The 23,118-nt window shown below is 42.9% G+C and overlaps 3 protein-coding genes across 4 annotated transcripts; all 3 read right to left on the bottom strand.

Annotated features, from left to right (window-relative positions):
• Positions 1-10,304: 10,304 nt before the first annotated feature.
• LOC128310685 (2,3-bisphosphoglycerate-dependent phosphoglycerate mutase-like) lies at positions 10,305-15,781 on the bottom strand. Of its 2 annotated transcripts, none has more exons than XM_053047383.1 (4): positions 15,660-15,781; positions 12,636-13,002; positions 11,451-11,948; positions 10,305-11,055 (listed from the first exon to the last, which is right to left on the bottom strand). In XM_053047383.1, the coding sequence occupies exons 2-4, from the start codon at positions 12,739-12,741 to the stop codon at positions 10,892-10,894; spliced, it is 768 nt and encodes a 255-aa protein (XP_052903343.1). In that variant the 5' UTR covers positions 12,742-13,002; positions 15,660-15,781; the 3' UTR covers positions 10,305-10,891. The 2 variants fall into 2 exon arrangements, with proteins under 2 accessions (XP_052903343.1, XP_052903344.1); XM_053047384.1 differs by having other exon boundaries at positions 10,305-11,046.
• Positions 15,782-16,366: 585 nt separating this feature from the next.
• Positions 16,367-17,048, bottom strand: LOC128298274 (uncharacterized). Its single transcript, XM_053034020.1, has 3 exons — positions 17,031-17,048; positions 16,812-16,963; positions 16,367-16,613 (listed from the first exon to the last, which is right to left on the bottom strand). The coding sequence occupies exons 2-3, from the start codon at positions 16,923-16,925 to the stop codon at positions 16,518-16,520; spliced, it is 210 nt and encodes a 69-aa protein (XP_052889980.1). The 5' UTR covers positions 16,926-16,963; positions 17,031-17,048; the 3' UTR covers positions 16,367-16,517.
• A 2,242-nt stretch (positions 17,049-19,290) lies between these two features.
• On the bottom strand, positions 19,291-22,685 carry LOC128304880 (RNA pseudouridylate synthase domain-containing protein 1-like). The gene is made up of 3 exons (XM_053042127.1): positions 21,821-22,685; positions 21,510-21,753; positions 19,291-21,443 (listed from the first exon to the last, which is right to left on the bottom strand). Exons 1-3 carry the CDS (start codon positions 22,055-22,057, stop codon positions 21,022-21,024), a joined length of 903 nt encoding a protein of 300 aa, XP_052898087.1. The 5' UTR covers positions 22,058-22,685; the 3' UTR covers positions 19,291-21,021.
• Between the last annotated feature and the right edge of the window lie 433 nt (positions 22,686-23,118).

Below are 23,118 nucleotides of genomic sequence, written 5' to 3'. Positions count from 1 at the left end.
AATTTCACTCGCGTGACCCCTTGATACTGGATGTTTCGTTGCAACTCCAAGGAACGCTGCTCGTAATAATGGTACGAAACAAATCAATTGGTTGTGATGTTATCGCGTTTGATTTTAAATGGGATTGCTCGTGAAACGATTTGCAGCAATAAGCGTGAAGCTGCATTCGCCATCGACTCCAAACAATAACAATTACTAATAGAAACAAATTGTTTACAAAACTCAACACTCACTCAAAATAGTGTAAACACAATAAGCCAATCAACATTATTCAAGATAATGGTAACGTAGATCCAAAACTTTTCCAAGCCCATTTAATCATAACGTCTTAAATTTAACTGACGGGTGCCAACGATAGGCTCCAGATTAAAATACATTTTAAAGCTATTTAAACTACAAGCTTAATTGATTGTTGTCGCCCAATTATTCATGTCAATTTGTTTAACCGGCTTTCGCGTTAAAATGCTTTTGTAGGGGATTTAACGATGAGAGACAAGTTCATTATTTGAGCTTTGCTAAATAACTAGCTCTATGAATGATACTGATACTTTATTTGTTGATGATGATAAATGTGATAAATCTATCTTAAGAGCCATAGGGTAAGTTTATCAATAGTGGTAGTGGAGAAATAAAATACCAACCGTGCCACTAACTAATCACAAAAAGATATTTCTAGTAATATGAGATGTTTCTTGATCTTTAACGAATTGTCTAAAACACAAACGGCCTAATTATGTGTTAAAATGGTTTAATTATTCAATATTTTCAAACAGGTTGCAACATGATGTAGAATTTCTTCAGATTTCATTAGGAAAGCCATCTTTTTTATTAAGGCTATAAATGACAGGAAAATTATTAAAATCACGTGAAGTCTTCAAGAATAGGCTAGATTTTAATATGCAGAATTAATATTTGCTTTAATATATTAGATAATGTAGATTTTTGCAAAAATGCGGTTGTTGAGTGTAATTTCACAACGTTTTGTTGATTTTGTTCATAGAACTTATAGAAATATAGAAATGAAAAACAGGAATGTTCCTATAGTCAGGTCGTAGTAGAAAAATGATGTAATGGTAGTAGGCTACTTGGATTACAAAACAAACCAGTGAACTTGTGAAGCTTTACGGGAAGAAACAGTCTACCATTTCCTGCCCTTTTGAGGGATAAATCGACCTCCTTAGATGGGAAAAACTGCTTACGCTAATATGGAAGATGGAAAACGAATCTGGATTATTACCTCATTGCTCAGGGAAAAGTGTTTCTGATAAAGTGATGAACAAAAAATAGCATCACCATTGCTGGAACACCACAATAGGAACCATACCATCATTATAGGTACAATAGAAAATTTCCAAAAAATATATTTGTTTTTCCATTAAATTTACTATATTTAATGGTTGATATCGTGTTTATTTTAAAAACGAGAAAGTATTTTCTAATATATTTCGTTCCTTCTAAACACGTCCAGCATAGTTTAAATAGTTTGCGCCAATGTTGGTACATTTGCCCTACATATTTATCTTCTCTTCTTTATCGGCACAATAAGCTCGTGAGGGATAGGCTTGCCATTTCTGACTTTCTTTGACATTATTTACCCGTACTCGTAGCCGGATAGTCAGTCCTACGTACGGAAAATTGGTCCAGATGGAATTTTGAACCGGTCATGTCTTGTGAACATCGGCGCCGTTATCAATGCACCACCGGGCCCCATATTTCCCACTCAATGTTAAACCTTGGACTCGGGAATCAAATTTAGTAAGTACATTTGACATGCCTAAAAAGTGTTTCAAAATTTTAATCAGAGATATAAAATAATCATCACAATCAAATTAGCATCATTAAACCATAACATAATACCATTATAAAATAGCCAAAAACACTTGCCAAAATTCACACAATTTATCATTTATCGCATAACAGTAAGGAGTGTTATGATTGAAGGATAGAATGATTAAACGAAGGATATTCTAAACTTTGCCAAGAGAGAAAAATGGAGTTTTGTGAGAATGATTAATCAAACACAAAACCCTGAAGAAAAGAAAAAAACCGTTGCTAGCATGTCGCATGCTCACAGGCATGCAATTAATCCTGGCGAAAGCGTACATCTGCGGCAGTTTGTCGCCTTGATCAATCCTCAATACCGGCGTGGCAAGCACGGCACTAGCATGAAATCGCTTCTTGCCCGCGCCAATTAATGGTGGAACGCATTGCGGTGTTTTACGGGGTTTTTGGTTCGTCGACGTGTACGCCACCATGGCGGAGTGTTAATCGTACCGAGGCGGCCTTGCCCTTGCTGGTCCCGCGTACCGCTTGCGAGAAATAACCCTCACATCAAATTCGTACACGGCCAGATGCCCAATAGGGCGCGAGGATGCGTACTAATAAAGAATAGCTGGTGGTGGTGGGCAATTAAACAAAAACAAACTTTAATATATGGTAAACTTACCTTTGCATACCCCAAGCATACCATAACTAAACCGGGGGCGCAGCATTCTGACGGTTAAGTGAAGCGTCTGTTTTGCACGGTGTTTTTGATGTTGTGTGTACGTTTGTAGCTGTTTTACTGTCGGGACACTTTCCACACCGTCACGCACGAGGTTGAACAATATTTATATTTAAACATTACGCTTCATGTTTACACTTGCATCTGGTGAGACCTCGGACGCCGGTTCACTGTTTTCACTGATCCGCTGGAAGTGACCGCGCTGGCAACACTTTTACGCACAATCGCCCACAAAGTTGCTGTAGAGAAGCGGAGTTTAGTGGTAAAATTGCCGTATATTTTCCGCCTGCATACAATTGCCGTAACAACTTCAATATAGTCCCTTCTTCCTTCCTTTTTCCCCCTTCCAAAATGTTGGAATTCCCGTATCCCGTAGCAAACTGGAATTTCGTCTCGGTTGCGAAAGGCGAACTAGGCGGCATTACCACGTATTCCGTCCCTTTCGCCGTGCGGCAGCACAGTTTCAAGCAGGTTCCACACGCTCGTTTATTCAATCAAAGCAACATAACCCGAGTCAAGACGACGAATGACTACGACGGCGGTTACGTTGCTTCGATGAAAGTGGCTATGGAAACGAAGATTGCGTTGCTGCTGGTAGCGGCTCGCGGGCTACTCAAAATCAAACCAAGTAACGCAGTGACACCAAATAAACAACCACCGAACAACCACGGTCGGAAGGCATTGTTGGCTAGAACAGGACGGACAGAAAGGAATCACAACAACAACAACAACAAAAAATCACACGCGCACACCACTGTCCGTCTATTGCTCGGCAGCAGAGCCGCGACGAACGAATTGATTCACAGAGTAATCTTCAATTCATCAATGTTTTCGCACAAAATATTCACCTCGCTCCGTAACCAATGCCGAAGTCGATAGGCAATCGATAGCTGCAACCGTAGCAAATCTACCGCACGTCACGTTGACGCAGTCGGCTCACAGCTGGAAATGAATAGTCAATCCGCTGCTTCCCACCACGTTATACGATTCAAGATTTTTCGCACTGGTATCGCGTTTGCGTTGGAAAAATCGACCGCTCGCAGCTCGCAGCGGAAACTCTCGGGATTCAGCAGGCGAACTATGCGTCCGCTGCCACAGTCACGCATGTACTAATGGTCGAAGCTTTTGTCCGGTAGACTCAACCAGCAGCACAGCTTAGTAATAGCTCTTTCATGTGTTTGTGCTCCGGCGGGAGAGTGAGAATACAGCGCTCGTGCTCGATGACGTTGCCAGACCGACGCAAGCCCGACAGAGTACGCAGGCCCCCACCCCAGCCCGCCAGTGTCGTCGAAGTGACCCCTTCCGCCGGACCGGTATGAGAGGCTGACACTGTTGTGTTTCCCGTGCTGCTGTGAGGCAACACTGTTTAACGTCTGATGACGCTTGCGGGCAAACAAACGCACAACATAAACGATGACGTCGCGGACAAGGCCCGTGCCTTGGCGAAATTGTTTGTGGCGCCGAATTTTTTTCCAACACACCAACGATTCTTCGACTAACTCGTGTCGCAAGTGTGCCATTACACATTAATTTAAGTCCCTGCATGAAACGTTCCAACTGATTGGTAGGATCTTGGCAATATTATGATACGAAGCTAACAACGGTTTGTTTTCAAAGAGCTTGAAGTAATCAATCTATATCACAAACCGATATGCAAATTTTTGGGAATGTAATGATAACGCTTTAAAAGCCGCTTGTTGGTGTGATAAAATGTTGGAAATTCCCAGCGTTGGACCCTTATGCAATCGGCAAAGTGCGGAACACATGCACAATTATCAAAACTGCAAAAACCAACAGCTGCTGCCACCAGCACACGGAAACCGGTAGTGTTTATGAAACTGCATACATTTTATTAGTGTGTTTTGGATCCGAAACAACTTCAGCGGTTATCGTTGCTATTGCAAATGTTTTCGTTTACAAATGGTTCAGAAGAAATGAGGATTATTTTTGGGATAATTTTCCAATAAAAGACAAACAAAAGCCATCAATAGCTCAGAGATGGTATGGTCCGAATTCCATTAGATATTTGAAGATTTCTAATCCTCCCCCTCCCCATTGCTTGAAGTTGGCACATGGTCAAGCATGCGCGGAAACACTTTCATTCATAACACCTGTACAGTGGAGGCAAAAACATGCCCCAGGAATGAATATGTTGGCGATATCATTCCTGCTGGGAAGAGCAGGAACCGAGTCGTTTCGACAAAGGAGTGGTGCGCTGCACTGGTGTTGGTCCGAGCATTGTTTGGTGATGAATGAAATGACCAATCCGCTACGGGCGAATGGACGTGAGGTCTGTAGTGCTGCAAATGAAGGACTGTGGCTCGCGGGCCAGCTGTTTTGTCAAATTGGCCCGGGAGGTGAGTTTTCCGGGGCGATTCATTTTCACGCACTTGGGGAGATGTGTTGAACAGGTTCACGATGGCCATTGTGTTGGCTCGCTTATCGAATCGAATCGCTAGTGACGCCAGGGTTGGTTCCCTTTCTCGCGATTCTCGCACATAAACGCCAACACTAAAAGAGCACGACAAGGGGCGTGCGCACGATGAACAGAACGCAGCAGAAAATACGTCACCAAAGCACGGTTTTTTCGCACGATTGTTGTGATTTCTCTCGCTTGTCACACCTTTTATCGAACGACGACGACACACCGATGAAGTAACCTGCCGAGTTCCGGGTACCCGCGGATGCTGCCGGATTGTAAATGGTGCTAGCAGCCCCACACCTGCTACGATTTCCACGAATCGTGCGCGAACCGCGAAAGCCCGTGTCGCACATCTGGCACTGGCTACTGCTACCGTCTTTTTGACACTTGCTCACCAGCACACAGGCGCCTTCGCAGCGCAAAGTACACCCGACAGGCGACCGCTGCTTACGATAAGACGGCTCCGAATCGCGGGGAGACTGTGGTTTCTTTTTTAAGTCGCCAGCATGCTGCCCCGTTCGCCGCCATTGCGTACGTCGCACTCGTTCCGTTTCGCTCACGCACACGGCTGTGTATGCTTATTTTTAAACAGCTCTGCTGCGGGTGCTGCACTGTTTACATCATGCTCGGACAGGCTCTCGCTCTCGCTGTTGCACGACCACACGGTGGATTTCGCAGTTCCTCATCTGCGGTCTTAATCGCCGCTCCTATCCTTTCCATCTCGGATGCGGGCACGAAACTCTCACCGACAATGCCGTAATCATGCCACAGTGTCAGACACACCGGTAGCAGTTATAATGGTAGCTGCCCAAACAACGTCTAGTCAGCTGTGTTGTACATTAAGTATTCATATTAACTGGAATCTTATCGTTGTTCATGTTGTTGCAGTTTTTTTTTATGAACTTAACAATGTAATTAAAGTTTTAAAATGCTGTACACACAAGTAGCTACGAAGCTTTAAAATGCAACACGTGATTGATGGAGTTGCCCAGTACCTCAATAGATGATGCTTCGTTAAATCTAGTTAGTATTTACTTTTCATTTACGGTGACTTACTAGTTATGAGAATATTCACTTTAAAGAATTATTTCTCGTTCTGGTTACTTTATATCTACTTTATCGTACGTTTACAATATCTCGCGTAGCACTGTTGCTGCACGTGCGCAAAGCGGAACCACTTGCCGTCTCTTTAACCTTATGCCATGGGCGAGAAAATCACGAAGGCAAAAATGATTTTTCTTGGCGGATTTTCCTCGCCTGCTTCGCTCCGAGCTGGTAGTGGTAGTGGCAGATAATGCACGTTCTACTCGCACATTCGACCTCGTCCGTCTGACCGTTGGTCCATTTGGAAGTGTTAGTAAGATCGGAATGGTTGTTTTTTTCACTCCTTGACCATGCACTTTTATGTTGGTTCTCTCTATGCGTAAGTTTCTCTTTCTCTCTCGCTCTCTCTCTGCTTATGCTTTTCCAAATATTGAACGTTTCAGATTGATGGTGGGAGAATTAAGCGCAGCTAATAACGGTGAGATTGATCTTCTCGCGTTCGGTAGTCGGCAATTCCAATCAAAACATAAACAAATTTAAACACTTGTTCAAATGGCCTCGCCTAGCATTAGACGCTCGTTGCGAGCACACACGGTGTAGCGCAATGCATGGTAAATATGTGTAGTATTGCAACCCCCGTCAACGCCACAACGCATCGTCTGATAGCGTGTCGGGAGGCATGATAACAGACGTTGGGTTCGATTGTTTTTTGGTTGCATCTATTTGCCTGTTTGGATGATTCTTGCCACTTCAATGTGTGTGTGTGTTTTATCTGGAATGACCTCGCGCTAGGGTGCCACTGAATGAAGTTGTTGGGGGGTCACGTGAGTCAGCACACAGTCGAACTGTCTAGCGAATCGACTTAACACACAACGGAACAGACGGAACAGAAAACGATTGTCAGCGAACCAGCTGTTGGCATGTAGTTGCGATACAACTTATTCGAAAACATGTTTGGAGAAGTTAATAATCGTATTTAAGTACGAGTTTCCTTGCTATCTTACCTTATTACCTACTACAAGGTAACAGTTTTTGTTCGCGCTTTTTCGCAGTATTATCATGTTTAAACTTTAGGTAAAATGTAAGCAAAACGAATTATTCATTTAAATTTCACAATAAAGTTTGTTTCTGACGACATTACCCGACGATTAGTTTTTCTGAAGATGGAACTTATCCGGTAACTAGAGTTTTTGTTAAATATTGTTGAGTTATTGGCTCCAATGTTTGTTGATTTAAAAACCCAACGTTATTAATTTTGAAATACGAAACCAATATGTGTGAGAGTTAAAAAATACTTAAGATGAAAACACACAAAGTTCGGCAACGGGATCCTCATGGTAGAAGTTACAGAACTGTTATAAAAATAAATCAAACATATTTTTTGTGCATTGATTTTGACGCCTTAAAGCCAGTTGATGAATTTTAACGAATGAATGACATGTGCCTAAAAATGTACCAAACCCCGTAGAATAAATCAACTCTGTCGAACTATGCACCACATAATTCTTATCTATCTCTTTAATTCTTCGTATTTTGGTTTAAGGATCATTTGATTTTCTGTGTATTCAATTCTACAATGTACATAGTGTGATAAAAGGTTTAACATGGTCCACCAAAATATTTATTATTTATTCTAAAACAAGCATCCAATGTAAAGTTGTTATCAGAATTTAAGGAAAATGAAGGTAAAAATTTACTTTGTTAGTTCAATTTTAAAACGATAAATATCGCTTGTTCTCAAAAAGCGGAAAGCAACGAAACGAATGGCAGAAATGGCCAACACCAAGGAATGTACGCATAACGAGTCATCCAAACTATTGGCAACGGACTTCTGGCTAGTCAAAATATGTTTCCACTCCTTCAACTTTGTGCTTTCTCACACTTTATCTTCTGTTTGCTTTACTTCGAATGGTAAATATACATGAAATAATCACCGTTGCTTCGTTGTTGTGGTCGAAACTGAGATAATGTTGTAATCACTCACGCAGTAACTGTCTGTCTGTCTAACAGTAACTGTCTGTCTGTCTGGCTGTGCGTTTAATGCTAAAACATGTGTTTGAACAAGTTTGCTGCCTGTGCTTATTGTTACAACAAATGAAAAATTCTTATCTTAAAGATGACGCTACGAGGAACTGCAAAACGGCACGTAGAGCCGTAAAAGGTTACTGTGGTGGCTGGGACGGTCAAGCACTGCCGGTGAAATGTGCGTTGAAACGTGCTGTTTGGCTGACCGGAAAGTTCGCTGAAAAAGTTTCATTGGCTGACCAGAATTGGGCAGCAAGTTTTTTTTCTCTCCCCCGTGTTCTTGCCCCGGCTTGTACCGCCTTGCAACAATATTGCTGGTTTTGCTTCAAAGCTTCTTGAGAACATGCCACAGACATATTTCGGCTGCTATTTCACCCCGAGGAAACATCGGTTGTTGACACCAAAAATGCGGGAACGAAAGATTCGCATTTTGAGCAGTGCACTCCACAATCATCAACGATGGGAAACAGCTCCGCTATGATTTACGAGGCATTACTACGCGATGTATTCAACCAACTGTGCTGTTCGAGCATAACCGCCCCAAAAATCCAGGGGGTCAGGAGTGGGGCGATAAAGTTGGCCCGAACCAGTGGAACAGACAGACCCCCATTGGGAAGGGGGCATCAAACTTTATCGCTAGATGAAATCTTAATTGAATAACGAATGCAATCGTGAATTTGTTTACTATGGCCGACGCGCACGAATGAGTCAGTGAGTGGAGCAGGAAGAGCAGGAATGGATACGAAACCACCACCATCGGTCAAGAATCGTTTTTTCAATGGTGTTTTTTACTTCCAACTCACTCATGCCAACTCAAAGATAATTTTTTATAGAACACCCTTGCCAGTGAGCGCCATTAGAGAATCGAACAGGAAGGGCCAGTTAGAAAAAATCTTCAACCATAAACCAATGAAAATGTGCTGTACTACGCATGTTTTCCTGTCTCAGATTCTATTAATGACATGCCGATAACATCGCCCACACGAACAACATCAGTTACTTACCAAGATCAGATGCAATTAACGATAGAACGACTGGACATGGACTCAGTTTTCTCGCATGATGTTGCGACTATGAGTAGCTTGGTAACGAGCAGTAGAGTGCCACATAATTTACCAAAAGTGTGCATGATGCATAGCCCATTCCTCCGTAATTTGTCTTTTTGAGTTTAATGTACTTTATGAAGCAATAAAAAATAAAAATAAAGCACCCATCTGTATGGCTGCTAGCCCGGTATCGATAAGCCATACCTGTTATGCAACCAGCTTGATAAGCATCAAGACACTGCGCCGAGCAAAAGCAGCACAAACGAAAGTTCCAGCTGTGTAATCATGCTTCGTTGAAAAAAAAACCAACAACAACGCCTCATTCAAGGCTAAATCGAACGCGGCACTCAACCGGCAAGTGTGTCATTGAGTGTTGTGTTTTTTTTTTGTTTCTTCCAGCCCTGTGTTTTTGGCTTCCTTCCTGAGGAACTGTTATCAGCTTGTAGTAGCTAATAATCGATGATTCCAATAAGGTATAGAGCAAAACAAATGCCGGGAACAAACGCTTGTCTTGCTTGTCCGGGGACGGGTGGACGCACACGAAGAAACCGACTTAGCACGATAAGCAATCCGTTTATGGTAGCCTCATCGGCGAGAAACGTGAACGACACGTGTAGAGATGTAACAATCTAACCAATATCCCTTGCACCACCACTCGGAATTGGTCGATTCGATCAGCGTTTCAACCATGTGGAGCATGAATTACAAAGTACAGTTGTTCCTGCTTTTAGCTACACAACTAAATAAGCTCTGCTTGCGTTCGACTTTCGAACATGCATAATTGAAGTCAACTCGCTGAAGAGCTCTTCAACAATAATCCCCCGAGAAGTGTGTTCTTCAAAACGAACGGTAGCCAACAATGAATTATACGCTACGAGTGGAGCTTTAGCTGATTGCACTCGCACACTTTATCAACCGGTCTATCGGCGTGCCTATTCACGACAAAAGGGATCTATTTACTGATGCACTTTGTGGTAGACTTTTGCTCTTGGTTGATAATATTGCTTTTATGCTCGTCTTTTGTATCAACTACCTCTTATGTCTTGCGCAATACAATTGCTACTGTAAATACAAGCTTTAATTAATTCTAAAAGGATTTTAATGTTCTAAACCCTAGGACTGCTAGGACCTTTTCTTTGTTTCTTTGTGATCAGCAAAGGGACTGATTTAAACAATTATAAATATGTTTTTCCTTTTCTATTTCTCATAATTTCTCCACACCCCTAAGCTATCAGGCTAGGAGCACATTCACATTAGTTTACAAATGTTTTATTTTACGTTTCTGCACACATGAATACACGCGTTACGAAATCTTTTTTTCACGATTACATGATTATAAACGACGGTAAACGGGTGTATCGATGTAAATACGATACAGTAATACTCCACCACTTTCACGTACGATTAAAACTAACGGACGAAGATAATGTGAAACAATATACTTCCCCAATTGCATGTGCACGGGACGCATCAATTCAACGTTTAATGGAAAACTGTTCAAGATTACTGTTGCTAGCATTGGTATCTCTTAATGTTTATCAAATCCTTTCCGCGCGGTTGTACTGTCATAGCATATCTGCTTACGATATAACACATCTTAGCGGGGGCTTCTTTTTCCTAACACAAACACACAAAAGCAAACAAGTCCAATAGCGTACGTATAGAAGCACATAAAAACTAAAAAAAATAAACAGAATTCGTCCTTAATTCTGATTAAACCCTTTCGGGAGAAGTAAAACAACCGTCTTCACTGTCTGGGGAAGCAGGCTAACGTATGAGGTAGAGTAGCACCGGACAAATCGGAGCCAATGGTAGAGGCTATGCGTTTTGGAAATGGAGCGACAACATTTCCTACTTTCCACCGATCGAGGCCACCTTCTCCATTGCCTTCAGTACCGTCTCGTCGTTCGCCAGGAACCGGATGCCACCAACCATCTTCATCGACTCGTCAAAGTCGATGATGAACGGAATACTGTTCGGCAGGTTGAACTTCATGATATCTGCGTCTGAAATATCTTTGATTGATAAGTATTGTGATACGAAATGTTGGACATATTGGTAATGGTAATGGTAATGGTAAATGATCGTTGCGGAGTTAATAAAGATCATGTTTCAATTATTTCACAACAGTGCGTAGGTGCATGTTTGTGTATGTGTGTATCCATACGAAAAGGAAGAGAAAGACAAAGGTTGGAAAAGAGAATATTAGTTCCATTTTAACCATCACCAACATCCATTAAGCGTTCATTCTTAAGAATTGTAAATATATCGGACAAAGTGCTCGGTTACATATCTTATAAGCTCTCTTGAACATAATACGGTGCCGTAAGTCTAGCACCGTAATTCACCGGCCAAGTGTTCTAAGATATGTATGGAGCAAATAATTTGCAGTTAGAATATTACGATTTACCTTGAATGTGCTTTACCAACCCACGCAAGCTGGTACCATGCGCCACCACCAGCACACGCTTGCCAGCACGGACCTCCGGTATGATGGAGTCGGTCCACTCGGGCACGACCCGCTCCATGGTGGTTTCGAGTGTTTCGGTCAATGGGAAATCTTTCTCGTTGATGTGCCGCAACCGGGGATTGCTCTTGATGGCGTGATAATATGGGTTGGTCGGTTCGATGGCCGGTGGCGGCACGTCGAAGCTTCGGCGCCACACCTGCACCTGCTCCTCGCCGTAGATGTCGGCCATCTGGCGCTTGTTGAAACCGGTCAGCGCACCGTAGTGTCGTTCGTTCAGGCGCCACAGCTGCCGAACCGGAATATCGCTCAGATTCAGCTCCTTTAGGATGATGTCGAGCGTTTGGTTGGCGCGGCGCAGGCAGGAAGTGAACACGACATCGTAACACATGTTTTCTCGCTTCAGTGCGGCTGCCGACACTTCCAGGGCGTCCCATTCACCTGCAAAAAAGCAAGAACCGGAAACGGTGCGTTAGTGATTCGGTTATCTTTGCAAGGCCATTCATCGGTGCGTCTTCGCGTGGGCCGTCTGTGCTCATTGCATTGCTGCTTCCCCCTTGGCGCGATAAGCTTTCCACGAGTGGTGAGCCTGTGTGGACGGATGGACCCATTTCCACTATCGCTAGTGTCACCTTTGGCCAGTTTGGCTTCAGTTCCAAGTGGTGGTAAGAAAAGCATCACACACTGCCGTTGGAAATGTGACGAATCTTTTGCTGCTGTTCGATGCTTACAGTCACACACATATCAATACGATTCCCTCAACTGTTTCGATGTGCACATGGCAACGACACGGAGTGTAAAGCTTTTTCCGGCATCAGGTTTCCGAACTTCGGTCCGATAATGACCGCCAAAACATGGCGATCAAAATAACTGAGCGTTAAAAACAAAACAAAAAAAAACTTGTACACTCGATCCGATTGTTGTCGTCGTCGAGAATCGTCACATTGCAAAATGTTGATATCGTGGGCTTTCACCTAAAAATAGAACGTCCAACGTGATTGAACGGAATCGAATGCGACGCGTCGGGCACGCCACATTGTAGGGTGGTTTGAAAATGCAGCACCAAAATGCAATGAACACAAACTGCTGTTCAAGCATCCTACCCCAGTAGTGCGATTTTTGTTTTACCTTCCTCGCTGAGGCCCACGTCGTGCCAGCCGCAGAAAAGGTTCATCTTATTCCATTCGCTTTCGCCATGGCGAACGAAGGTAACACTGTACGTTGCTTTGTGCATGTTGCGTCTCCGCGGGATGGAACTCTTTCGCTGCACGCCGTTCCCTCGCCAAACACTTGTTGACTGTTCTCTTCCTCCTGGGTCGCTCTGGGTCGTTGTTTTGCCTTCGTTTTTTTGTCTGATTCTGGCAACAAAGCTAGAACTTTGCTACTTTGGAGTAGTCTCAACGTCGCACTGAATTCACTGCACTGTATTGCTGTCGCGTTGTGTTGGTTTGAATGGCTCGGTTTCAAACGATACCGTGGTACATATTTGTTTCACCTACGGAAGAACGGAAATGAATTAGATGGAAGCGCGTTAGAGAGGTACATAAAGTGAAGACAAGTTAGAAGAAACTACCACCACACAACACAACCAGCACGCGGTTACAGTACCAAACGCCCTTGCGCGATTGATTGGGTTTGAAGCAAGCCACGGTCCACAGTACCACGTGCCGTTTACAGAAAGGGCTCGGAGCGAACTGACGGTGTCTTCGGATGGCGATCTGATCGTGTGCTCGGTCGCGGTCGATCACGGGTGCGTCGTATGCCTTGGATATACCGATGCAGCTAGCTATGCATGTGTGCTGACCCGCACCGTACAACGACGACGACGACGATGATGATGATGATGATGACGACGATGACGACGACAGTGACGTTTGCACATACGGTTGCTATAGCGCATCATCGTCGTACCGGATCGGGGCATTTCGAATACGGACCGGAGTCGCGTCCTTGAGAGTGCCACCGAAGAACGCGGCATCGATGGTTCAAGCACCGTGTCGGACCCGTCCACTGTGAGCGAGCAAGCGAGAAAACACCAATGGTTTAACAGCCGAAACGACCATTCCTTCCCCTGATAAGACACAGCCCACAGCCTTCATCCGTGTGGCGTGGAACGGCGACTCGCACTCACACCCTTGTCCGCGTACACGTTCTTTACATCTGCCCGGGATTGTTTGCACACTGACGGTGGTTTGCTCCAGAAGCAGAATACGAGACCTCAACAGTGGAGTGCGCTTTGTCGAAGGGACCATCAGCAGCGTCCAAATGCATCTACCACTGATTGTTACCATCAGCCACAACTACCCTGGAGGAGGTTGCCACCATGTTGGAATCGGCGAAATAGAGCAGAATGTGAACGCGAATGTAGACATTCAAACGATTTTTATAAGCTTAAATGCAAGAGGCACCAGCACCAAATATTAACTTTATGGGGAAAATAACCCATGGACATAGAGACAAAAGAAAACAGGTATTAATATAGGCCATACCTTTGCGTAATATTTAAATACTTTAATCAATCGTTGTGTGAATCTTCAATAATTAGAATATTGGAAGCAACTAAACATTCCTCGACATTCCATTTTGCTTCTACCATATAAAAATGCTCGGCCTGCTATGAAGTCAGGAAGTTTCATACCTCTCTCGTTTATTCTGCTCCGTTTCCGTACGTTTTTTCGTTTATATTTTCTTCTCGAGGTAAGATCTCGATAAGAACCTTGCTGGACGAATGGTATGCGACAAAACAAAGGCAAAAAGGTAGAACAATAACCGGGTGGAAAAGAAAATACGAGAAAACGAGACACAATCCACTAAACCGAGGGCGCCGCGTATACGCTCAGACGAAACACACACAAAAAACCGGCTCTGTAAGCCTGTAAACCCCTTCAGACCCTTGCCCAGACCCAATTACTCAAGAATTCCATTCATCCTCCAACATTCGTTCGCTGCGTGACGGTTTCATCTTTGCGCTGATGAATGAAATACGGCACCGTACGAAAACGTGGTCCACATTCTCTGCATCGGTAATTTGTTTATCGCGGGTCTTCTGCGTTGGGTTCCACGGTGTGCTTTTTCCCTCTAGAAACGGGTGTACATACACCTACGGTCCCAATGCACGGGGATCGTGTGTGTTCCCGTAAGTTTTGCGTTGCGCAATTACGATGCGTTGTGGACGTTGATTTCCATTTGCCTCCAATCGGTGGTACCGTTCCAGATGTGATTGGATCCGAAGTTTATTTCTGATTCCCTAGAAGATTGCTTCAAGAGTTTTTGATAACATGCCAAATCCATGCAGCTAGAAACAAAAAAAACCATGTTGATTGGCCAGTTTTGTCAAGGTTGGAACGCTCAAATGCGTCACACCCTACTTGCTACACATGTTTCGAATGGACATCGGAGAACAAGGCGTGATTATTTATTGCGTTCAAAGGTAAGTGCATATCATATGAGTCAAACATGACGCTAGTTGAATTGTTAAGCTCACTGCATTTCGAACCCTTCACAAGGTATCACAAGCCTTGTCTACGTGATGTACTGCGTGTGCGCAAAATATTAACGGAGCAACGAGTCATCTGTTACTTCGCCGTATTTTACCGTTCATCGGTAAATTCTTATTTTTTCAATTCTTATTTAAAGCCCTACCGCCCTGCGGACCGTCGCGGTGTGGGAAAACTAGCCGAAACAACAACCCGGCAGATTTTTACATTGGCATGAAACGTATGTGATTAAGCAGTTTGCCATGAGTCGTAGGTTCAAAGAACTCTGGGCATAGCTAACCTGCCGCAAGGTTAGAGCACCGCGGAGTTTTCAATAGAAACTGTAAACTCGTCCTGGGGGTGGAAGATTAAAAACATATCCACCAGCGACTGAACGTGGATCCACGTTATCCACTCAAGGTCATTTGACGATCATCATGTTACAACGAAATGAAACCAAGCGAGGACGGAAGTTGTCGCACTTCTACGCACACTGCTGCTACTTGTGGTATTAACAGTTTCTAACATTGTTTTGATAAAACTTTCGTAAGGGAAACCAAAGTTAGGCTTCAAAGAACGTGGCCACCATCTGACACGCATGGAATGCAACGTGCACAGTTGCACAATAGTGGCCGTAGCACCGCGGTATGATTCTTTCTTCACGCGTTGGACTTACCCTCTCGGGAACACTTTCGCCGCTAGACGCACGATGGCACTGAAGCTGATAAAAGTACAACCACCTCCGGACAGGTACTGCGGGACAGCAAGATCACGACACAGTAAAAGAACCGATATTTCCTCCCGTACACCGCGGTCCACCCATAACAAAACACAGCTAATCAAGCGAATGTAAATAAACACAATGTTCAATTACAAAGCATCATTGTGTTGGTGACAGCGCACAACGGCAGTGCTGCCAGCACTCGCCGCGGAACAGTGGTTGTTCAGCTGCCATTATTACATTACATTAGCTGCAAATTAAAATTAAAAAGTATTTTTTTGGGGAAATTATTTATAACATACTATTCCGCAACGCAGGACATGGCCACTAATACATCTAACAGTATTTATTGCTAACGAACTGGTGGCTAACGAAATCAGTGCTATTCGAGAGATTCTGAAACATTATGCCGCTTCCGTTGGATAATTTAATAGGTTTAGAAAATTGATCACATTTTAATACGTTCAGGGTAACATTTTCATGCTTTGCTTTCCATTTTGTGTTCAGCAGGCAATGAAGTTTAAGCACTTGCCTACCAGTACTTTAGTCTAACATCATAACGGTCTGAACATCATCATTATTAGTGTTACGTTTACTCAGTACTCGTCATCACACCGGCTGCAGAAATATGTACAAGCAGCACACGAACTTGTTACGATTCGCAAGATTCCATGCTTTTATTTATACTGAGACCAAATTTTACATGTTGATTTGCATCACAAGGGACGCACAGTAAATCGGTAGGGCTGGGACATATTCTTGCGAACCGGCCATGTTTACGGTGTATCACTAGAACGTTCCATCGCTATGCGTTTAGTTGCCTCCCTTGTACTCACGAACGTGAGCAATGACCCAGATCGGGTAGGCAATAACACCGCCGAAGATGGCCAGGCCATGGGCGGCTTTTTCCTACGGAAGAACGAAAGTGAAGGAAAACAACACATTACGTAATGCAAATGTTAGGAATCATCCACGGAAGCGTACAACATTCCCTCGCATGTTTGCTCGACCGACAGCACGCTGAGAGAGCGGAAACATAATCACGCGGATCATCGCAACACCGGAAAATCTTTGCACGCTGATCCCGTTTTGCTAAGAACCACTTACCGCGAGGGATACGCGAACCTGGGGCAGAGTGCTCGTGACGGAGAAGTACGTCCTGCGCTGCAAGGCCTGGGCGGCGACGCTGGCCAATCGCGGTACGGTAGCGTTAGCAATCATTTTCGCAAAACTGGGCTGTAAACTCGTAGATTCGAAGACTGAAAGTGTGCCGGAAAATGTACAAAATGAATCAAAATGCAGGATAACTGACCGATGTTTTCTTACCAGCACGGAAAAAAATGATTGATTCGCAACCCGGTTAATCGAGCAACCCGGAAGAATCGGGCGAATTTTCCGATGTTTTGACAGTTGGTACACCTTAACTTATACATCTTGGTGAAATGTAATTTTTCGTCAATTTGAATGTAGCCAAACCGTTCATAAAATAAATTGTGGAAGATTAGATTTACTAATGCACTGTTTTTTAGAGATCGGAAAGCATGATTGTTTTGTACTATCGCTTCCTGACCCCTGCAAAATGCAAGCTGCGAATTGAAACAACGTGGTTTTGGATCGATTTCAAAAAGCGTTTTTATTTCTTTTCAAAAGAAATTATTTAATGTACGTACATAAACTGTTGCCCTTCGTCCTATTCGTCTGGCTTGATTTTCTTCCTTGACGTGTATGTTTAAGAAAAAATCTGGATTCGATTTTAGTTGTTGGTTCTTTCGGGTTTTACTATATATACCTAGTCGCTTTTACTTACACCTTAACAGCTCAACCACACGGTTCGAGCGAGCGTGCTTTGAGCTCCTATTTGTTGTTCCATCTAAATGGCTGCCAATTTTCCTATAATGATGTTTGCAATCGATTTTAGCGTGTGAGTGAGGATTGTATCATTTCTATTAGGTTTTGAAATTTCTTACTAGTCAACAATCAAAGAACGAAAACAGTCGAACAAATACTATCTGCGCAAAGGTTTGCTTGCTTCGTGTGAAAATGTGTATGTTGTTGTTAGTATACTGAGCTCGTTTCGGCCGGTCTATATGTTTGGTTCTTCATGTTTCCGCTTTTATACAACATTTTTCGTCGATTTGTCAAAGATTGCACACTTTGAGGAAAATGAAATACAAATATTGTTAGCGCTACCGATGCTGCGTTTCGGTTACATCTCGCAATGTGCTCTTATTTCACTAAATTGTACCGGGTTTACGAGTCCTGTTGGCTTATTCATCGATCATGTGTGAATATTTAAATGCTCCCGCGTGCTCCCTATCCCACCATGCACTGGAGATTTTTGTTTTCGTATTTTTGTGGACTGATTTCGTTCGAGTCAATCACGTGAAGTACATCTTTTGTACAACCCAATAGCCAGTGTAGTAAACGTTAGTGTGCCGGTAGTGTGGTGAGAGCGCACGGTAATGGATCGTATAGACCTAGGTAACAGACTGTCTTTGCTGCTGACTGCTTCCTGAGTTTGCATTGATTTGATAAAACAAGGATATTCGATTACGTTCGTATAGTAACGACGTTAGCTTTAGACTTCTGTTTATCATTGTTACCTCCGGAGGTTTCATTTAATTTTTGTTAAGTGTAACATGGCAGTGATGGAAAAACAATGCGAACAATGCTGCTCCGGTCACCACTATAGTCAAAGGTATATCACAAACTGGATCCTTCGCTCCTGTACTCGGTAGTACATGTCGTTCGTTGTCCTCCTGCGAAGATGCGTATCTTCTACCGTAGAAGCACAAATTCAAACATATTGTTCATAACTTTATATTCGCAACAAGATTCACCCGTTCGATTCCATTTCGTGTGCGTTTTGTTGGTGCACTTTTGAACTGCGAGTGCTCCAATTTGATTGTTCTTAACATTTTGACTTCCGATCCAATCCTCTTAGCTGTTATGTTTGCATGTTTACTTATTTGTTTTAACGTACTCACTCCAAGAGACAGAACTCAGGCCATACTAAATGTTTTCCAATGGAAACATTCATACCAGCTTGCATGTAGGTAATGTAAAAAGAAACAATCATATAACAGGTCTCGTGATGGGTACCTCTGTGTAGATCCTAGCACGATGTAATGTAACGTTTGAAGCCAAAGACATTGCATTATATTGTACCGCTCGCTCTCTCAGTGGTATCTCATTATCTTTCGCATCTTTTGGAAAGAACGTTGTTGCCGTTTTAACTTACACATCTCGCACGAATGTATGTTTTAATGGTAAGATTGGAAAACTCTGTCCACCTTCGTCCATCATTTCGATAGATAGTAAGAGAATTTTAACAAAGCTGAACTAGATTTCATTGACCTGCGGCGGAAGAGGGATTGTTTGTGGTTGTTTCGTGTTCTGCCTCTACGTTTGCTTAGCGTCGTATGTTTCGGCCCATGAGCCTCTGGGGTATTAGGGGACAGAAGTGTGCAATATCCGCGAAGTTGAATTGAGATAAAGGTACAAAATTGTGAAATACGTGGCGAATAGAGCTTATGGTTTGTCTATTTTTGTTGATATTTTTTCGATTTCATGTTTGTTCTGAGGCTCGATAGACTATTCCTTTTTCTTGCGGGACCGTTTGTAACTATACTATTAAGGATGAAAAATTGATTTGTTTTTTTTTTTGTCTTTCGGTAAGCTTTTCAACATCATTTGCATCTCACTAACTCTGTACAGTGTCTCCGTTTCTCTCACAATCGCATTAACAGGTGCATTAGCAAAATTACCTAACAGAAGAAAACACACTGCATAATGTGCGCAACGTAGCAAAGATCGCAGTTAAATTGTGCATTTTCTATTTAGCATTTAGGCTACCTCCTTCTGCCTAATTACAATGAAAGGAACGAGCAATGTAAAGCTTCGTGTTTCAATTACCAATAATAACTATTGAGATCAAATGTTCTATCGGACTGAATTAAACTACGTCTTGGCAAAGCTAAATAACTAGAGATCACTGAAGAAAACATAATTACACCTAACCTGTAGCGTACAGAGTGCGTAATATTCGTCAACCGTGCTTATAGTAGCCCTAAGCAGATTGCCTCGTCCCGTTATGCCCTCTCTAGAAGCACATTTTGTACCTTACTAAATCGCATCGTAAGATACAAGATTTTGACCCTCTGCTTTCGTTTGGCTGTTTAATGTATGTATTTGCGTGATCATCGGTTTAATCGCTTCTATCTGCTGGATTTGTTTTAATTACTTGCCTATTATGTATTGTAAAGTACGTAACTCCGTGTACTGGCCAGAATATACGACATCATTTCAATAGTAAATCGCTATCTACCTTCTGCTTCTATTGCATAAACAGTATTATAGATTCGTGATCTTGAACAAATAATTCACATATTTTCTACTAGAGAGAATTTCGCATCCTATTTCAACATGCACTTAATGGGTTTGTTAAATAAATTTAAACAAACACAATTGTGTGATTAGAATTCCGGCAGCTTTTAGATCTTATCAAACGGCCAGGAAGAAATTCAGGGATCTTCGTCTCTTTCGCAATTTCTTCATACAGGAGCGATTGATTGGATGCTCCTTCATGCCAGTCAAGGTAACAGAAAGTGGATGTGCTTTTTGTTGTGTTTCCTAGACTACAGTCTTCTTTCGGTTGCGATCCACTCAGTTTACCTGAGAGGGAAGCTAAAGAAACTTTATATATCTATGAGTTATGATCTCTTATTTATCAATTATTTGTTCTAGACTAGCGTGTGTTTGGTTGTGTTGACTAGCATAAATCTGTTCCTATCCCATAGTAGATATAGTGTGTGTGTGTGTGTTCAATGCATTCAGCTACAATTTACCGGACGCCTTCCCTACCACATTACATTACGGACCACCGTAACGGTGTATGTACGTTTAGGCTTTCTAGGTTGCAATCCAAATTCAATCGTATCTTACTAATAGTAATAATACATCATCACACTACAGTTCCGTGAAGTGTAACATGAAAATGAACGTACTACGTTGAATCGAGTCGTTAAACGGGTATGAAAGAAAAATTAACGTTGCTTCTAGATTAACGATTGCACCGTAAACGTAAACGGTTCCGGAAAGCTGCCGTTTGCCTTCCGGTGTATGACACAAGTGCTAATCCAAACTGAGTATTTTATCGCTCGACAGAAAATGGAAACCTGGTGCAACATTTGGTCTAGAGCGAATAAATTCGAGAAAAGGAACGAATATTTACATTCAACCGGCGCCGGAAATGGTCCAACCTAAACGTGAACGAACGTGACCTACAAAAGTATATTCTACATGGTTCCCACAAATGTTAAAATGAGTCAATGATGTCGAACGCGTTCGCAATGCTATTCACCTGCTCAACCACCTTCCACTTGTACTTGAGCGCCTTCTCCGTGAACGGATCGTCCGTCTGGATGTCAAGGTTTTCGATCGTGTTCGGCAGCACAAGCCGGAACGCATGCAGAAACATTCGCGGCGGTGATGTGTCGATTTTCAGACTGTACGTGTAATCCCCCACGATCACGTGACCGATCTGCGAGCAGTGCAGTCGCAATTGATGCCGTCGACCAGTGATTGGCCGTAAAAGCACTTTGGTAACGGGCTTTCCATTGTAGTAGCCTCTATCTAGCACCAGCACCTTCGTTATACTGCGACGCGGATTTTGGCATAGTTCATCCTCGAGGATGGTGCACATTTTTTTGCTTGTATCCTTGAACCGCACATCCTCGCCTGTAATATGTTACAACCAATTGTATAAAAGGGACGGAAATAAACAAGTTTCGTATTGTACCTTACCTATCGCTATATCAATCACTTCTTCGTCAAAATCAGTATGCCCGCGGAGTAAAGCTAAATAGTACTTTCTGGCCCGCTGCTCCTCGAATACCTGGCAAACCTCTTTGCACGCGTTTTTGTTCAGCGGAATGCACAGTATTCCACTGGTGGCAAAGTCCAACCGATGGGCGAAGTAGAAATCGTGTGTTAAGTTATCCTGTACGTACTCGGGAAACTGTTTCCGCATGATCGTTTGGACAGTTTTCTGAAAGAAGCAGGAGTTACACTTATCATTCTTGAACATCATCCGCACCAGCAGCCAAACAAATCACCTTTTTAGTGTCATTTGAATTGATCAGTAGATCATGCTTTTTGTTAATCACCAAAAAGTTGCCGCTAGTGTACAGCACGTCAACCGTTTCGTCCTTCTTCTTGTAATTGTTACCCTCACACAGGGACAGAATAAAGTTTACGAACCGATCGCATAAGACTAGGAAAGCTTTAATGATTTTCTCCACCAAGCCAGTGGAAAAGAACTGAACAATACGATCTACGATTTCATCTATCATTCTGAGATGTGTATATCTCCCGTTCAGTGCTCCCGATTAGCGTAGGGAATAATCAGCACAAAGCTATCGTGAATCTGGATGCTTGACTGCTGCTTCTGGATGAAGGGAAACGTCCAGTGCACCAAGGATCCTAGGCGTAGATGAGTTGGAATGAGTGAGATCGATGAGTTTGTGTCTAATGCAAGAAAGCTTCTATCTGCTCGTTATTAATTCAAGCAGCATCTCAGCGCTTGGAGCCTTGAAGGACCACATTCGAAATGTAAGCGCGATTGGCTCCTGCTGGTCGGGGATACCGTATGACACGCACTGCCGTAAATATTACGGTCCGCTTATCCAAGGAATGATTTGCAGTTGCACCACGGTATGATTTTGGCTGGGCAGTGGTAGCAATAGTACGAGCCTTGTTTTGTCCGTATTTTTTCTACTCCATTTGTGATTTTTTTTTCGGAGTCTTATTTTGCAACAACAGTGTGGCTGTTGTGACGGTGAGTTTGCTCTCGCGCAGAATAAGATTCCTTTGGTGCTGTCTACTTTCTGTAATTTTGATTCACTAAACCGACGCACGACACACCAGTGCTGCAAGAGAAGTTAGTAAATTGCAACAAATCTCCAAAATTGTTGCAAATTTCGGGACCTTGCAGCACTCCAATTCGTCTAATTGTTTTTTTTTGCTTGATTTTGGTTTCTTTGCTTTGCTTGTCAAAGCTGTCAAGCTGCCAAGATGTTTTTTATTGGAATCCTGTGGAAAAACGTTACTTGGGACTATATGCTTCGAACGTCGAGTTTCGCGCATCGAAGAAATCGGCCATGCTCGATTATCCGGCCAAAATATGCAGGGAAGAAGGCAAGTTTTGGAATGACATTCTGGTTTGTTGTGTTTTGTTGCGTGTTGCGTTTGAAGGTGTTGCGGCGTTCGAAAAAATAGGTAGTTTAGCATTGCGATATTCCCCTTTTCTCCAAAAGTGGATTATTCTTATGAGTACTAGAATTGTTATGAAACGTTTTTTCGGAATTTGATTCGCGAGGAAAAGTACAATACAAACGGTTGTGATCAGTTCAAT

The sequence above is a fragment of the Anopheles moucheti genome, chromosome 2, assembly GCF_943734755.1.
Source record: "Anopheles moucheti chromosome 2, idAnoMoucSN_F20_07, whole genome shotgun sequence".
Lineage (NCBI taxonomy): Eukaryota > Metazoa > Arthropoda > Insecta > Diptera > Culicidae > Anopheles > Anopheles moucheti.
This window is presented reverse-complemented; position numbering and strand designations above follow the sequence as displayed.

What these genes read in the sequence shown, in the direction of transcription:
- LOC128298274 (XM_053034020.1), bottom strand. Translation starts at nt 16,925, where the DNA reads ATGATTGCTAACGCTACCGTACCGCGATTGGCCAGCGTCGCCGCCCAG. An exon ending in AGGTTCGCGTATCCCTCGCG is followed by an intron (nt 16,614 to 16,811) that starts GTAAGTGGTTCT and finishes GTTCTTCCGTAG; the next exon opens with GAAAAAGCCGCCCATGGCCT.
- LOC128304880 (XM_053042127.1), bottom strand. Translation starts at nt 22,057, where the DNA reads ATGATAGATGAAATCGTAGATCGTATTGTTCAGTTCTTTTCCACTGGC. An exon ending in ATTCAAATGACACTAAAAAG is followed by an intron (nt 21,754 to 21,820) that starts GTGATTTGTTTG and finishes TGCTTCTTTCAG; the next exon opens with AAAACTGTCCAAACGATCAT. An exon ending in AGTGATTGATATAGCGATAG is followed by an intron (nt 21,444 to 21,509) that starts GTAAGGTACAAT and finishes AACATATTACAG; the next exon opens with GCGAGGATGTGCGGTTCAAG.
- LOC128310685 (XM_053047383.1), bottom strand. Translation starts at nt 12,741, where the DNA reads ATGCACAAAGCAACGTACAGTGTTACCTTCGTTCGCCATGGCGAAAGC. An exon ending in CGTGGGCCTCAGCGAGGAAG is followed by an intron (nt 11,949 to 12,635) that starts GTAAAACAAAAA and finishes GCTTTTTTGCAG; the next exon opens with GTGAATGGGACGCCCTGGAA. An exon ending in GTTGGTAAAGCACATTCAAG is followed by an intron (nt 11,056 to 11,450) that starts GTAAATCGTAAT and finishes TATCAATCAAAG; the next exon opens with ATATTTCAGACGCAGATATC.